Below are 15824 nucleotides of genomic sequence, written 5' to 3' on the forward strand. Positions count from 1 at the left end.
AGGGCAAAGCACCATGCCTGCCTGCATCCACCAAAGGTCATCCTTCCTCTCCTCAAACCACACAGCCTCCAGTGGGGTATTTCACCTGTTCCCAGGAACATGGCCAGTCTCCAGAGCTCAGCACAGTTGGGGCAACTGAGGAGATTCATGGGCTGCTTTACTGGGCACTGCAACAGCACAGGCAGGGCTGGAAACACGGCCCAGAGCATGAGATCACTGATCTTAGGATGCTGTGCAAAAAAACCACCAGGAATCTCCTCAGTTTCGTGACCAGAAAGAAACTCTGGCTGAGAAAAATGCACTGAATTCCTATGTTCTGCAGGTGGCTATTGGTGTCAGTATCAATCTATATTGTATTAGAAACTACCACTAGGCCCTGGACACTGAGATGTGCTGCTCTTAGGAAATGCAGCACTAAAGAGAAAAATAGGTGAACTGTGTAAAGAAACAGATCAGACCTGCCAGAATCTATAACCAGGTCAAAAGGATACTGGCCCTTAAGACGTTCTGTAGCAAACAGCCTGCCCCTGACTGCAGATTCAAACACTTCAGAAGTCTTCAAGCAAGCCAGAAATGCTTTTAATAATAGACACAATCTGAGCTTCTCCCAGCCAAATACTAAAAGTCTATAGATGTTTTAACAAATTAAAGGCGTGGAGACATCTAACAATTGTTATGCACAATCCCCCTGAGCCTTGCTCTCCTTACAGCTCTTTTGCATCAGCCTCAGCTTCAATATGATCCAAGGCCTAAGAGAGCAGGGAATGACCTCCTGTTGGATCTTCCAACATGCAGCATGAAGGCTTGAAACAAACCTTAGAGAACTGCACTTATGTCTGTGTAGAGTGAGCAGGCTGAATTGCACTTTAAGTTGATAAAACCCAGCATCCTACTCACTAGGGGAACACAGATGACTGGTTGCAGGAGGCTCTCTCTCTCAGACAAGCTCCCAGAGGACATGTGGGTAGCTAGGGGTTTCCAGCAGCTTGATGAAGTCCACAACCCTTTCATTCAAAGGCCCTTTTTTTGTAGGACACATCACCCTCTGACAAATGCAGAGCAAGCTCTTGTCTCAAGACAAGCGTCCCACCTTCCTCCCCCCATCCACCTGCCTGGAAATTTAAGAGCTGACATGGAAGAGTCAGATTTAAATGAGCTGGCTTGAATCCTGCCCACATCTGCCTGCAGCTGCACCACCACTTCAGCCAGGCCTATGATTTGCTGGGCAGCTGGGAGCAACCTGCCTGGAGGTGGTGAACACAGCCAGAACCCACTGCCTTAAAAACACCTGGGGCCAAAGACAGGGGTACCATTCTGGCAGTGCAGACATTGAGCTAAATGACCTTGACCATGCTGCTGACAGAATTCCCTACCACATTGCCACTAGCTTCTTGTAGATGCTGAGGGGCTGTTTAATTTTGTCACTCACTGTTTAATTAAACACTAATCTCTGCAGGATAGAGTTTATTGCTTGCGGCTTATCTCAGCATCTGTGGCATGATATAGAAACATCAACACCTCCAAAATAATACCTGTCAGCAAGTCTGCTTCCCTTCCCAAGGCATGTATTCAAATCTTACAGAACTTTAACAACAACCACTGTCTACAACGGGGGTGTTACATTAGGTGCATCCAGGCTGTTGGTTGCAAACTGAATGCAGACCACGGGCAGGAACGTGACTGTTTTTTTGTCAAGTGATTCAGAGCAGCTGACAGAGAATTCCCAGTGGCTTTACACTAACTATGGAAGGACATGCAATAGCTGAGCTGACAAAGTGAGAATGAGATGCCCAGCTGGGACAAAGTTACCTCAGCAGAATATTTTTGAACAAATTTGGATTGCAAAGTAACTTTGCAGCAGATCAGCACTTTAAATCGCAGGGTAAGTGCAGTTTAAATACGATATTAGAAATTTTAAACTGAGGTTTACCACCCTGTGAAACCTTTGGACCCAAGGAGAAGCTGGAAAACAAAAGGTTTATTCAGCTCTAAAAGAAGCTGACTGAAAAGGAGAAACAAAGTAAAACCATGGAAACTCTAAAAGCCTAAATACTTTTTCTTTAACATAACTGGCCCTTCCCTCTACTTACTACAATGTCACCTTTCCACAGCAGGCTGGTAGTGCAGCATCATCCAATCTTTGAAAAACATCACACCTGAACAGGAGGTTTGCATCCACATCTAATGCCACCAGCCACCTCTAATGCCACCAGAAGGATATAGGGGGTATATCTATTTCAACATGTGCCCCAGGAGTCAGCACCCAGTGAGATTAGACTGGTCTGATAGAGAGCAGAACTTTACTAACTGTATAAATTTTCCTTTTCTGCCCACCTTAGCCCCAACTAGTTGGGGATTAACTCCAACTACTGTTAATCTTACACCAAGGTTGAAGAAATCAGTGTTTTGTAACATCTGAAAAAACCTTTTTGGAGTACCTGTAATAAATAGTGCAATGCAATTAACACCAGAACAGCCCAATGAAAAAAAGAGAGATACAGGCAGGGTGGCTGTGCAGAACATACCTTAGGAATAACTATGTTAGTTATATATAAATACATATACAAATTATATATATATTTATATATATACACACATTAAAAATTACATTAGGAGTAATAAGTTGACCAAAGTCCTGGGTGAGGATATCAGCTCTAAGAGGCAGTACCACATTTCCCTCTTCCCAGAAAACACCTGCTAATTCTGCAACTGTGCAGGGGGGGTTTGGACAGCACTAGTCTGCAAAGTGCTGTGCCCTCATTCAATGATCTCACCACATCATAAGAGCTAAACTCACACACTCTGTGTTTTGCTATTGTTTTGATTCATTAGTTAAAGAGGCACCCATCTCGATTAAACTGATTAACACCCATTAGGTCTACCTGCTCTGCTTTCATGTGATTTTCACTGTCACTTTTCTAACTGAGAAGGAAAAGCTCAGCTCCCAGAACCAAAGTTACAAAAATTGCCTACACAGAGCAAGACAATCTAGTTCAGAGAGGTCTAATCAGAGCAAGCAGAAGGCTTCTGCTTGTGCTGCTGCCTCCACCAAGATTTCAATGGTCAAATGAATTAAGAGTCCTGCCAGGGAAGAATTACTCAATTCATAGCTATTTCATAAAAATGCCATGTTTTACTGTCACTATTATGTTAAGAATAGATAATTTTCAAGCCCAGTGTCCTTTTCCAACACTCTGTCAATTTGTAGAGTGCAAGGTAGACCTTGAAAGTGTCACAGCTGCAATGCTGCAGAATGAGAAGCTGATCTGTGAAATCCTCCCAGCCTGTGCCTATTTTGACAGAAACAGAACCTGGTCCTTCGCCTCTTCCTCTTTATTACTGATAAGCCTTGCTTGCAGCATGTTCTTCAAAAGATCTGCCATGTAGAAACACTGACATTTGGCAAGAGAAAGCTTCATCCAGAATGATGATCTCATTTGCATATGTCTGTAACTGATATATCTGAACAACAGAGTTTGTCGAGTAAACATGAACGAAGCACGATTCAGTAAACCCTGTCTGTTAATAACCAACATCTGTGACTTTCACAAATTAAGCACTACAGTAGATCACAAGGAGTTAGCAAAAAGGGAATGCAAAAATGCTAAACTGCATGAAATAATACAGATAAATAACAATCAACAGTCTTACCACAGAACAAGTCTCTGCTCAATTTCCTTGAGAAAACCAGTGTGAAATTTGTGCAACGGTTCAAAGTTGGAGAAAATTAGATTTTTCAGTGTTTCAGGCATGCAATCCTCTTTACTCACTGCACTCTGAAACCACTACAAAGGAAAAAAGAAGCGAAATTATCAGTGGGTAGAATGCAGAATCATTTGCTGTCTTTATGTACCTAACCCAAATACTCCTCACAGCTAAGCCAGCAAGGATCTTATTTAGCTGGCACTAGGAGTACAACCCAGACTATCCCTGAAACTCCTGTGTGCTGAACTGGTGCTCTTATCAGAGATCAGGCCCTGCATAGTTGAGAAAGGAACTCCCTGCCCCTTTCCCATCACTGATCAAATCCTGAAAATTCTTTTCAAACCCAAACTGGTTAGTCAATACAAACTGAATTTGGAAATGCTGGAGGTGCAAGAGAGCTTGCAACACTTGCAAACAATCCAGTAAAATCAAAAAGAAGTATGCTCTTCACTTTCTTTTTGCCGAGTTCCGTCTGAAATGCCTTTGGCAGGAGTTGGTTCAGTAAGCGCCCACGCCCATGTTGCTGTGTGCACACAGAGGACATCACTTTGCAAAGTGAACAAGAGGAAGACGCTGCTATCACAAAACAGGCGTGGCAGTGCCAGACACTGCAAAGACTGAAACAGGCTCCTGCTCTGTCTTGCTCCATATTCTCTTTATTTCGCCCTAATAGACTATGGGTCACACAAAACCACAGGACTAGGCAGCCTGCCAAGGTAGCAATGCCTATTATCTTCAACATGGTAACACTGCTCCCTCCTTACTGCCCTGAGGGGTTCCAGCTATCTGTGGTTGACTTCCAGCAGTGGCTAGAAGGCTGTTGGGACCATAGTAGGCTGTTACAACAGTCTTGCTTGACACTACATCAGCTGGAGCTGAGCCAGACCTGGGATGAAGAGAGATCCCTCCCAAGCTTCGGTCTCCCCTGCTTTATCTCAGCACTGAGGAGAGCTAAAGTTGAAGCACATCTATCAAGTCTCAAATTTCATGCACAGCAGTTGTTCCTTTTCCAACTACGTCAGCTACTTGTTCACTCTCAGTGGCCTCCTGGGCCAGTCACTTGTGGAGCACAGCTGTATGCTAATCATCGGGCCTGTCCCTCTTGGTGATCCAGCAAATTCAAATTTGCCTACCACAAGAAAAAAGGACAGGGTAGGAAATGGGGTTTAGCTCTGAAGAGCTAGAACTTTTTGTTTCTGCAGCCACTGGGTGAAATACTAGGTGAAAACAGCTATCTGCTGTTGAGACTGCAGCAGTGAGTGCAGAACTATCCCACAGAACCTGGCCACTTCTCCCAGCAGGCTGGCTTCCCAGAAAGCAAGGGTGAGTAGCAGTGGGGCCACAGCTACCTTGCTGCCTGTAAAAGCCATGTTATATTGCCTCTGTCTAAGCTGGGCTCTGATTAGCTGCATCTGTCATGTGGGATCCTGGAACAGACAAGAAGCTGAGGAGAAGGTGCGTCCCTGGTTCCCAACTGGTCCCAAAGTTCTCCCCTGAAGCACGTCCTCCTTTCCACAACACTCAACACAGGAGTCGGCAATGCACCTTACTGGGTGATTTAAGAGCTGAGAGATCTGGAGCTGGCCAAAATGCCATGAAGGGGTTTGGATCCCGTGCCATTTCACAGAAAATGGTTATTTAAGACCAGATCTTGCACACATTATTCTTCGAAGTGAAACAAGACTGTTGCTGTCTGCGCAAATATGGCAGCTATTTGCCTTGGTGATTTTAGCAACCACACTGATCAGATGCTACAGATGAATGACTCGTTTAACACACAGTTTCACTCACTGAAAAATTAGAATCATTCAAATAGGTACTCCACAATATTTCATGTTAAATGGAGGGCATTTAATACAGTAGAAAACATTTATATGTGCCCCTAAGGAGCTACTTCAGTTTTAAGAGAAGTCATTGAAAACCCACAGGCATTTTTAGTAATTATAACCACAAAGCATGAGAGCAAGAAAAAATAACTGAAGCGTGTCCCAAGTTCCTCAACCTGATACAGTTTCTTAGCGCATGTTACTAACCACAGAGCAAACCTCTACTCTCTGATTTTTGTGTTATTTCCTCCCTGGAGGAGCACTCCTGTGCACGGCAAAGAATACCTACAGTGCAGAATATAAAAGCAGCATGCAACAGCTAGGATGTTAAATGGAGCAGATGAAATACCACCACTGACTAGAGCTTCACGTGTTTCGTGAGTAACGCTCAAGTAAACATACCGATGTGATGACTTCAAGGTCCTTCAGGTATGTTCTCTCCGTAGTCGCCACTTCTTTAGCCATGAAGTAAGCTTTCTCAGTTGGGACCCTCTGTGAATTGCAAGCACATTAGGTTTTCCTCTGCTTTTATGGAGAAAAAAACCCGTAGATAATAAATCATGAAGAGAGTTACAAACCAGTGACCCTTGCTTATGGTTATATCGTGACTCATGCTTGAACGTTCCTAAGCCCTGAAGCCCAAAAAACAATCCTTCCTTGCAAACACAAGAGAACAAGCACTTTCTATGGGTTTTTGAGAGACTTCTTTTCCTGCCAACATGATTTCTACAGCTTTGGGGTGTTGATGTTCCTTTCAGTCTATTCCTGGAACAGGACATATTGTGAACTTTATGAAGACATCCTTTGCAGGCTAGATGACCACTTGAATCAAATGTCAAATTTGACAAAATGACAAAAATCTGTGTCTGATCATTGTAAGTTTTATAATCAGGATGATAATCCACAGGAAAAATACTTTCAAAAAAATTCAAACCTGTAAGATTTTCCCAGGCTGGACAACTGAACAGTGGGAGAGGGGAAGGATTTTAGACTAAGTTACAGATTTAAAATTTCTTAACTCTGAAGAGCCAAAGGAACCCAGCTGATCTTCTGTGTTGCTCAGGAAGCAAAAATTAAGGAAAAAACATCCATAGATCTTCTTCATCTCCTCCCTGAAGACATATGATGCAGTGGAAACACTGTGAATGCCCTGTGAAGGGAGTCTGTGTGGGCATTTCCTAGTCAGAATGCACCCCCATAGGAACCATCATCAGCTGGCATACACAGCAGCCACTGGCTGCTCTATCTTGGACTGGCACAGAGAGTCCTGACTCTCTTAACTGATTCTCAGCTTTTCTTCTTCTCAGATCTCTTTCACATAATCTTGCTAACTACGCACAGTGTGAACAGAGATCTTCCTTACACAAACTCCCACTCTCCAGCAAAGCCTGTGGAGTTCCTTTATTCCTTCTGAGATGCTTCAAGCTGAGGAGAAAAAACAGGCCACAGAAGGACAAAAAGCAAGCCCCTCTCACCCAGCAGCAGAGGAGGGATGAGCCAGCAGGCACCCAGAACACCCTGGCTCAGACAAACACTTTATCTTCAGAAAGCAGTTTTGGATGAGATGCTCCTTTATGGTTTTGCTGCAATGATGGGTCTGAGCCAAAGTCAAACACTCCCAGCTGAATGCTACAGGCTGTGGCTCAAAGAGAGCATTTTCTACTCCCACAACCAGATGCTCCCAGTGGTGCTCCCAGCAGAGACAGACCAGAGAGCCTGGGTTGGACACTCCCACAACAGCCTCAACACTGTTCCTTTTCTTTCTGTCACCTGGAAATTTTCTCTCCAGCAATGGAGCTGACTGTTTTGTTACAACAAACTACCAGACCCCACTCCTTAAAAGCAAGTTAGATTTACAGGAGACCCTGTCCAAACAAGCTCCTGAGGTTGCAACCAACAGGAATGGCAACACATCAGAGAGAAGAGACACAAGGCCAACTTCATTCCCCTTACCTTTCTTTTGACCTCTTCCTCATCATCAGCCCTGATGCATGACGGGTCATTCAGCAAAGGGCTGACCAAGGGAGATGACTGCTTGGCATCAGGGCTCAAGTTTGGAGATAAAGTCATATTTGCCACTGATGGTCCTCCTTGGGAATTGATGGAAAGCTCTGAAAGGTGAGGGCTGCCAGTCAGAGAACCTGCTATGAAAAATGACAAAAGAGAAATCAATTAGGACAAGCTTTCTCAAGAAAGTACCACAAGGAATTATAATCTTAAACTGCAGCATGTGAAATTATGCTACAGGACATAGCCATCAGGGTCCTCAAATGGCCTTGAAGCCAGAGGAACTGCATCCACTTGCATTCACCATGGGACTGGTTAAGTGTCTTTTAGCTGATAAAACTGGCTGAAATTACTATCTCTGTAGGGAAGGGATCAAGACACAGATGACTGAGCTGCAATTCTTTACAGTGAGAGTGGTGAGGCACTAGAACAGCTTGCTCAGGGAAGCTGTGGAAACATCCCTGGAAGTGTTCAAGGTCAGGCTGGATGGAGCTCTGAGAAACCTGGTCTAGTGAAAGGTGCTCCTGCCCATGGCAGGGGGGTTGGAGCTAGGTGGTCTTTAAGGTCCCGTCCAACCCAGGCCATTCTATGATTCTAAATATCAATTTAATATATAAAAAAAAAAATCATCATTGTAATCCACTCTATAGAAGAGAATAAATACAACAGTACAGGAATCATCCCTGGAATGCCATTCTTTCTAGCAAAGTAGAACTTCAAACACTCAAATCAGTACTTCATAGGGAACTACAGGACACAAGTTAGTACAAATTTATCTAGTCGAAGTCTAGAGAGAAAGGATGACTTTCTACAGCGGTGTTGCTGCTAAGACCAGTCAGATCTAACATGAAGGGAGAAAACTACTAGTTCCCCAATTTCTACACACAACACGAGTATGTATATTATACCTTGTAAGTCTTTCCATGCTCCTCTGATTGTTTGGGATGGAAATGCTAGCATTACATTTACATAAGAAAAGCAATACTTTTAATGCACACAGCATGACAATTTCAGATTTTCACAGATATAAAGTCCCATTTCATTTTGGATTAAAAATATTAAAGAATTAGACAATTAATTACACTTCCATGGATTCATATACACTACATTAAATATTACTGAAATTAGCATTTTGTCGTCTGGGAAGCAGCCAGATTAATGACTGCACAGAAAGAAAGTTTGCCAAAAATGCTGAGTGTTCTCCCAGTTATCCCCTCCTCCATACGTCTGAAAATCTAAACCTGTTTTAGAAGAAGAATCTGTCATGTGGAAGAACATTTACAGTCTGTGCCATTTTGGCATCATACATTAAAATCCAACCAAAAAAAAGTGACAAGCTCTTGACTACCACAGCTAACAGGCTGTCTAAGATTAAATGTAAAACACATACATTGCTGTATATAATTAGGGTCAAATACAATTTACTATCATGTGATTGTGTCCTCCCTAAATTATGATAGGTAAATGTTCCTGTGGCTAAAAAGAACACAGCTGAGATACTCCAGTCAATATAATATAAAATAAATATAATTAGGCCAGTAGTAAAACCTATTTATTTTCTGGAAGAACTCAAGATTTATTGCTAGAACATGAATGTTTTCCAGTTCCAAACCAGTTCACATTTATAAATCATTCCTTTGAAAAGAGAAGGAAAAAACAGCACAGTTATCAGTTTACGTAATCATGACAGTTATGTAACCTATTATAAATCAAAGTCAAAGCAGTATTTGTCTGAAATAATGGTCTGTATTATTACAGCTAGCAAGAAAGGATTTACCAACAGTTTCACACTAAATCAATGTGCAGTGAAATTTGAGAAAATGCCACAGCTTGTTACACAAATGTCAATTTTATTGACACTAGCACACAACTGCATACAGTATTTTCCAAAGAAATGGAATTCATCATTGAGAAATAGTGAAACAGATTAATAGCAAGGTTGTAAGGTTAAAAGTACTTAACTACATTACAAAAGACATAAGAAAAGTGATATCACCTCAAATGTGGAAACAAAGAAATTCTGGCACTATCCCTGTCATATGACAGCGAATAAATGATTTGCACCTCTGTGAGAAGTTCACAGCATTGTAGTCTAGAAGTTAAATAGCACCTATCTGTGATAGATAGATATAGATATACTGACATACCTACCTACCTATCTATAATCCTAGATCTAAGTTCTGGTGGAACTTTTATCAGTACAACTCGAGTATTTCAAACTACAAAATATCAAAAGGACAATGAATTAGAAAGATACCCTATCTTACAGTTGGAAGACATGGGAAAAGCATTATGGAAAGTATCACAAAAAATGTGCCTGGTGGCTCACAGCACTGTGTACACACCCCACTGATTAAAGACTTTGCACATCAATGCATCACTGACATTCTCGAAGTTATTTTGCAGCAAGCTGAAATGCTGCACCTTCCCTTTTGGTACCCATGTGGGCGTGAGCAGTGACCAAATCCAACCACTACCACAACCTACAAGCAAGAGCTCAGACCCCACCTGCCAATACGCTGAACAAGTGAAAATTAAAATGAGTTATAAGAAAGTGGCTACATTACAAAAGGGCCTCAAAATGTTCTTACATGCATACATTCTTGGGCCTAATTACAACCAACACAGCCATAAATATCAACACACTGGATGTTGCTCTGGGAAATGTGGGAAACAAATTCGTTTTGGTGTGAGAAAGTCAGTAAGCCACGAAGAAATGAAAATGCAGGTTCTTCCCTCTCCCATCACCAATCAGTCAGGACATGTGTCATGCTGATGGTTCATGGCAGTGCTGCAAAGTGACTTTCTCTTCTTCACAGAGGTGAGGAATAAATAACCTGAATTAAGAAAATGTTTCATCTGATGTCCTGCCACAGAAGAGTATATTCATACAGGCTCTACTCATCAACTACAAACTGCAGAATATAAACAGAAGCAGAAGGGAGAAGACCAATCTTATTTACAAGGTACTGAAATCCCTTACAATTCACCCTAAAGGATTCATTGATTGACAGGCAATTATTAGCATGTCACTTGCCAGATAGCAAATGCTACTGCACTCAGGAGGCCTAAATGGTTTGCAGCTGGTAACATGGAATTGTCTTTGCTCCTACTTCAAGTGATTTTATTTAGATTCAGATTTGGGCCATCTTTCAAATTTAATGGAGTCAGCTGTATACACACAAACCAAGAGAAAGTACAAAAGAATGTTTATGTAAGGATTGTTTAAGTATATACTAAAATTATATCCTTGAAGGAGTGGGTAGGAATTAACCTGCGTGTGCTTCGATTATTTTCTAAGCATGGGTTTAAGAAGAGAAACCAACACTGGTTGATGACAGTGGCAAATAAAGAGAATGCATTTTACCATGGTATGCCAGATTGGCCCATCAGTGCCAAAATACCTGGAGTGGCTCTCAGTTCCACTGAGCCAGTTTCCTCTCCAGACACTGGAGAAAAGTGCTACAGAAGGGGAAGTGACAAAAGAAGCACAACTTGATTGAAATCTAACTTGGGGAGAGAAAAAAAAAAAAAAAAATCTATGAAATGACAATGACATTTTACATGGCCACAGAACATGAAATTATGGGTTACCTTCCTAGCTTTACACTGTCTCAAATCGCTCCCCACCAACATACACATTCCATGTGCTACACAAAAAGAAGCCAGCAGCTAGAATCAAATACTTAATAGCTATACCTTTGTCAAAATACACATCAGTTGCTTGCTGCAATTTGGTGGTGGAAAGGCACAGAGTGCTGGCCAGCTGTGAGTGCCCTGCCAGAGAGGGATAGGCTGGGCTCTGCCCTCAGCCGCCAGCTGTGATCCATCCCACTCATTGTACCTGCATTACTCTAGGCTCCTGTCACACACAGATGTGAACCCACAGGGACTGAGGGTGGTGCTTATGGGGTGCTGGGCTGAGTGATACTGCTTTAAAACATGGCTCATATCAACGGAAAAACAGTTAAAATCAGTACTTTCCAGTTGATGAAGAAAGTCTCTCCCAGAGGTCAATTCACATCATAGGTGACCTGAACTGCCTCTTTCTTTGTTGACTACATAGGCAGCATAAGATGACTTGAAATCCCTGGTTAGAAACTTTAACCTAACACAGGGGAGCTCCCTTCTTTGTGAGGGAGACAAATGGGACTCAGTGTATCCTGAAGATACTCCTCCTCCATTCCTTTTCTCCTGAAACTGCGGTATAACAAACTCAGTCCATTTAGTGTTCTGCATCTGCTTCAAAAGAAACAGTTCCCATCCATACACACTTTTTTAACAGAGAGGAGGAGTACAGCAGCGTTAAGATGCTCATGGGAATGCTCCTTCTCTGTGGAGTACCAAGAAGTGAAAATAACTCAATTATGGAAACCGAGAGAAAACATCAACCATTATTAAAGGTGACTGAAATTCTGCTGGAAAACTTCATGTACCACTTAAGATCTCATCAAGTCAACTCTTAAGAGTTTTATTGCTCTCTAAGGTTGTTGTTATTATTATTATTATTACAAATTAAAAACACGTTAAGAGCCAGAAAAGCACCTTTCTCAACATCTGGAATGTTGCAGGGCTTATTCTCTCTTACTCCTCCATGGCCTGCTCTGCAGTCAGGGGAGGTCTGTGACATCTATATCCCAGTTACTCAGCTTCAATGTCAGATCAGTGTTTTCTAAACTCCAGTTTGGCAAATGAAACCCAAGTTGTTTCCCCTTTCTCCTTGACATTACTGAGCATATCACTTATGAAGGCTCTTTAATAAGAAAGTATCTGACAGAGCTGCCACTGCTGTGGCCACAGTCTAGCTTAATTTTCCATTTTCACAGTGGTTGCACAGCTCTAACGTGTATCTAAACATTTTGGTCAGAGAAGATGCATAGTACAAAATGGCATGGGGGAGAAGAGAGCACCAGATGAAGTAGCAGGAGTTGTCATATGCACTTCACCAATCACTAAAGTACCTTAGATTGAAGAAGAGTTTAATAATGGTGTCCATCCCTTCTCTCTCCAGCTGTGAACCAGGCACAGTTGTACTGCTAAAGAGTTATGGGATGGAGATTCTGCTCTGTTCTCCCTCAATCAAAGAAATAAATCCCACTGACTTCCACAAAAGCTTGAGGGGAACCAGTTCATCAAGCTGCACTTCTCTTCCCCATTAAATGAATCAAGCTGGAGCAGTGGATAGAGTTTGTTAGTTTGAAAAGTAGTTACACAACAGCCATAAATTCACGTACAAACATCCCTGAATGCAGTACCAAAGATTTTGAGGAGGAACGGGACTTAAAAACAAACTCTTGAAGAAATCCAGTGTCACACACAACCACTAACTCTGCCTGGCTTGAAGAGGAACTTGACGGAAAGGTTCACTTTGACCCCACAGCTTCAAAATGCATGCCCATGGCAGTGAGCAGAATTTGGGAAAATGGTGCACCTTCTCATGAACCAATTTCCTCATATTTAGGACAAAGCATCAGCCAGCAATTGGACAGAACAATTAAACCAGTGACAGTTTTACAGCAAAATACCAGTTAGAATGAGTAAAAGCCTTCAGGTACAGGTGAAACTAAAAATAATAATAATAAAAAAATTAATTCCATGCATACACAGTTAAATGGCTTGACATGCTTACAGTCTCATCAAGCTTGGTGTTGGTTTAGTAGCCAGCAACCTCTCCAGCTGGTAAAGGTCCATGCTTTATTGGTGTACTGCAGTATTAGACAGCGGTGAGTGTGAAATCAGACAGTAACTGCTGTTGGCCTACATCAGGGTATATTCACAGCTTAAGAACAAAGAGTGAGCATTACAGTCTGGGAAGAATACAAGGTCACTGGGCATCAGTCCTTTGTCTAGCCTTGATCTCTCCAGACAGAAATAGAGCAACCTACAGAAGGTTTTCCTGTTGTACCCGGGGTTAGGGTTAGTTTGCCTTTGTTTGTCTTTAAACCAACATGACACAGTGCTACAACAGAATTGGAAACCTTCAGCCCCCATGTAAGCTTATGCCACAGATACTGTCCATTCCAACAAGACATCCGACCAGGACTGCAGTGATCCTGCTCACGAGCCACGGCAGACGGCCTCCAGCGCTGGGTGCAGCCTTCATTAGGAAATGAAGGGCAATCTGATTGTGCTCAAGGGAGCCCAAATGCCCTGGAAAAGAGACCTTCTCCCCTCGCTTCCCTCTTCTCTTTTGCCCCTCAACATGGTGTGGTTTCTCAACCTGAGAGTCACAACCTGGTGAGGGTTTTCATTAATTCTGAGGCAAGGAGTGCTCCATGAGGCAGGATCACTGTAATAGGAGGTATTAGGTACTCCCAATACAAAATAGGCATTTTGGCAGTAAAAGGACATTGAGACAGTGCTCCAAACAATGCAAGGAACAGAAGATACACCATGCTTTGAGGATAGACAGAACATTGAAAAGGCTTTTTCTCCCAGAGAGGTACATGCTGACAAAACAGTGCATACAATGAAACAAAAAATGTTTCTCTTTAAAAGGTATTAAACAAATGACAAAAATGAGAATGAAGTCCCCAGCATTGTCAATTTTAAAAACTAATTTTTACTATCGAGATTTATTTTTTAAAAATCTGTGCATGTGCACACACAGAAATCAGGAAAGGGCTGGGTAAGTGAAACACTGCCAAGCTTATGAACTTTTGTTAGTGGGTCCAGGTAAATTTTTTTTAGCAGGAAAAGGGAAATATAAGGATTCAGCTAATCAAATATTTTTAAGTGCCTCATGGAAAAGCAACAGGCATGAGCTCTAACATTCTCTGAACTAAACAGAAAGAACTAGCTCTGATCTTGCTGAAAACCATCAAAGGCAAAAGCTTGTTCTCTTCTCAAAACAAGATTTGCAGCATTTTAAAGAAAGCATCTAATCTAATTTTAACAAGCTTGAAAGCTCTTGAATCAGAAAGCATTCATTTTCCTTCAACCTTTCATGCTCAGTCAGTGACAGCTGTATCATTACTGCCTTTAGACTTGATTTTTATCAGTGTGAACTGTGGATTTTTATGGTTCTCAGGGGCCAAAACTTTACCGAAAAAATCATCAACGAAAATTATGTCTTAAAACTCTAACCATTCTTGAGCAAACTATTTACCATTATGTCACGCAAATTTATGATCCTAAGGTCTTTACCCTCTTTACTGTAATAATGCCACCATTATTTACACACATACTTGTGAAAATCATGCCTGTGAATACACAGCTCAGCCAGGCACACAGGCTTTCCAGATCTCATAACATTTAGAAGAAAGTGCTCACTGCTTTTAATAACAAACAACATAAACCAAGCTTATTCTACAAGCTCTTTATAGAACACAGAATTAGAACAAAAGACAAAATACTCTGCAAAACTGCTACATGTCACACAAACTAGGATTTTTGTTCATATGATGCCTTTGATTTTTAAGCAGAAATTCTGTATTTTAAAATACAAATGGCACCACACAGCCTAACCATAACACAGAAGATGCCTTTGCTCAGGATGCATATGTTGCACAACAATCATTTCCCTTACAAATAAGTAACTAAGATATGTGCCTTTGTCTAGGCGTATTTCAGTAACTATAGAAACTACTGAAACAGAAGAGGAAAGATTTTGCTAATGTCAGTTTCCTAGGATTTAAATTTCCTTCCTTTCCAGAACCTGACAGTACGGGCAAAATTTTTCCTAATGTAGCTTGACTGAAACCAGAGTCTGCTGCTACTCACATTTGAGAAAAGTTACACACCAGTCTAAGCTTTGGGTCCTCACGACGTTAACACTGTGCATCTGCCACTTACCATCAGAAGACCCACAACCATCATCATCAAGTAGGAGACACCAACAAGCAGCTGGATTTCTGAGAAAATGACTCTTCTACCACTTGTGTCTGACAGCAGCTAACAAAAGAAAGGCCTACGTATTAAAAATTGTCCCAGAAGATTCAATTTCCCTCATGTATTTAGGGTTTCTCTTATTTTTTATGGGGAAGAGGACCGATCCCCTAAACAAAGAAGGAAGAGATGAGCTGAAGTACACAGAAGCTGCCTTAAGAAACTATTCAGAGATAGAGAGAGAAGCATTATTGGAAGACTAAAAGGGATTTTGGCTTACTTCACCTTATTACATGCTTGAACAGAGAACCTCTTTCCTTCACATTCACTGCTCTTTCCAGCTGGTGACAACCATGCTGCTGAATGACAAGGATTCTCCAGTGATCCACGTTTCTGTGCACAAGGCTGCAACACCCAACTTCCTCAAACGTGTGGAAGTCAGGAAAAACTTGGATTGCT

The 15824-nt window shown here is 41.8% G+C and overlaps 1 protein-coding gene across 5 annotated transcripts in view; it reads right to left on the reverse strand.

Moving 5' to 3' along the window:
• FARP1 (FERM, ARH/RhoGEF and pleckstrin domain protein 1) overlaps positions 1-15824 on the reverse strand; it is a 204294-nt gene that overhangs the window by 24325 nt on the left and 164145 nt on the right. For 4 of the 5 annotated variants that reach the window (XM_042043434.1, XM_042043425.1, XM_042043406.1 and 1 more), the window contains 3 exons: positions 7485-7675; positions 5934-6023; positions 3652-3785 (listed from right to left, as the gene is read on the reverse strand). In XM_042043434.1, the coding sequence (XP_041899368.1) occupies positions 3652-3785; positions 5934-6023; positions 7485-7675 (415 nt within the window). The remainder of the gene's footprint in view (positions 1-3651; positions 3786-5933; positions 6024-7484; positions 7676-15824) is intronic. The other variant, XM_042043414.1, reaches the window with a different exon arrangement.

This window comes from Corvus kubaryi, unplaced genomic scaffold, assembly GCF_017639235.1.
Source record: "Corvus kubaryi isolate FWS band 111438036 unplaced genomic scaffold, C.kubaryi_AGA036_p1.0 133, whole genome shotgun sequence".
NCBI classification, from domain to species: domain Eukaryota; kingdom Metazoa; phylum Chordata; class Aves; order Passeriformes; family Corvidae; genus Corvus; species Corvus kubaryi.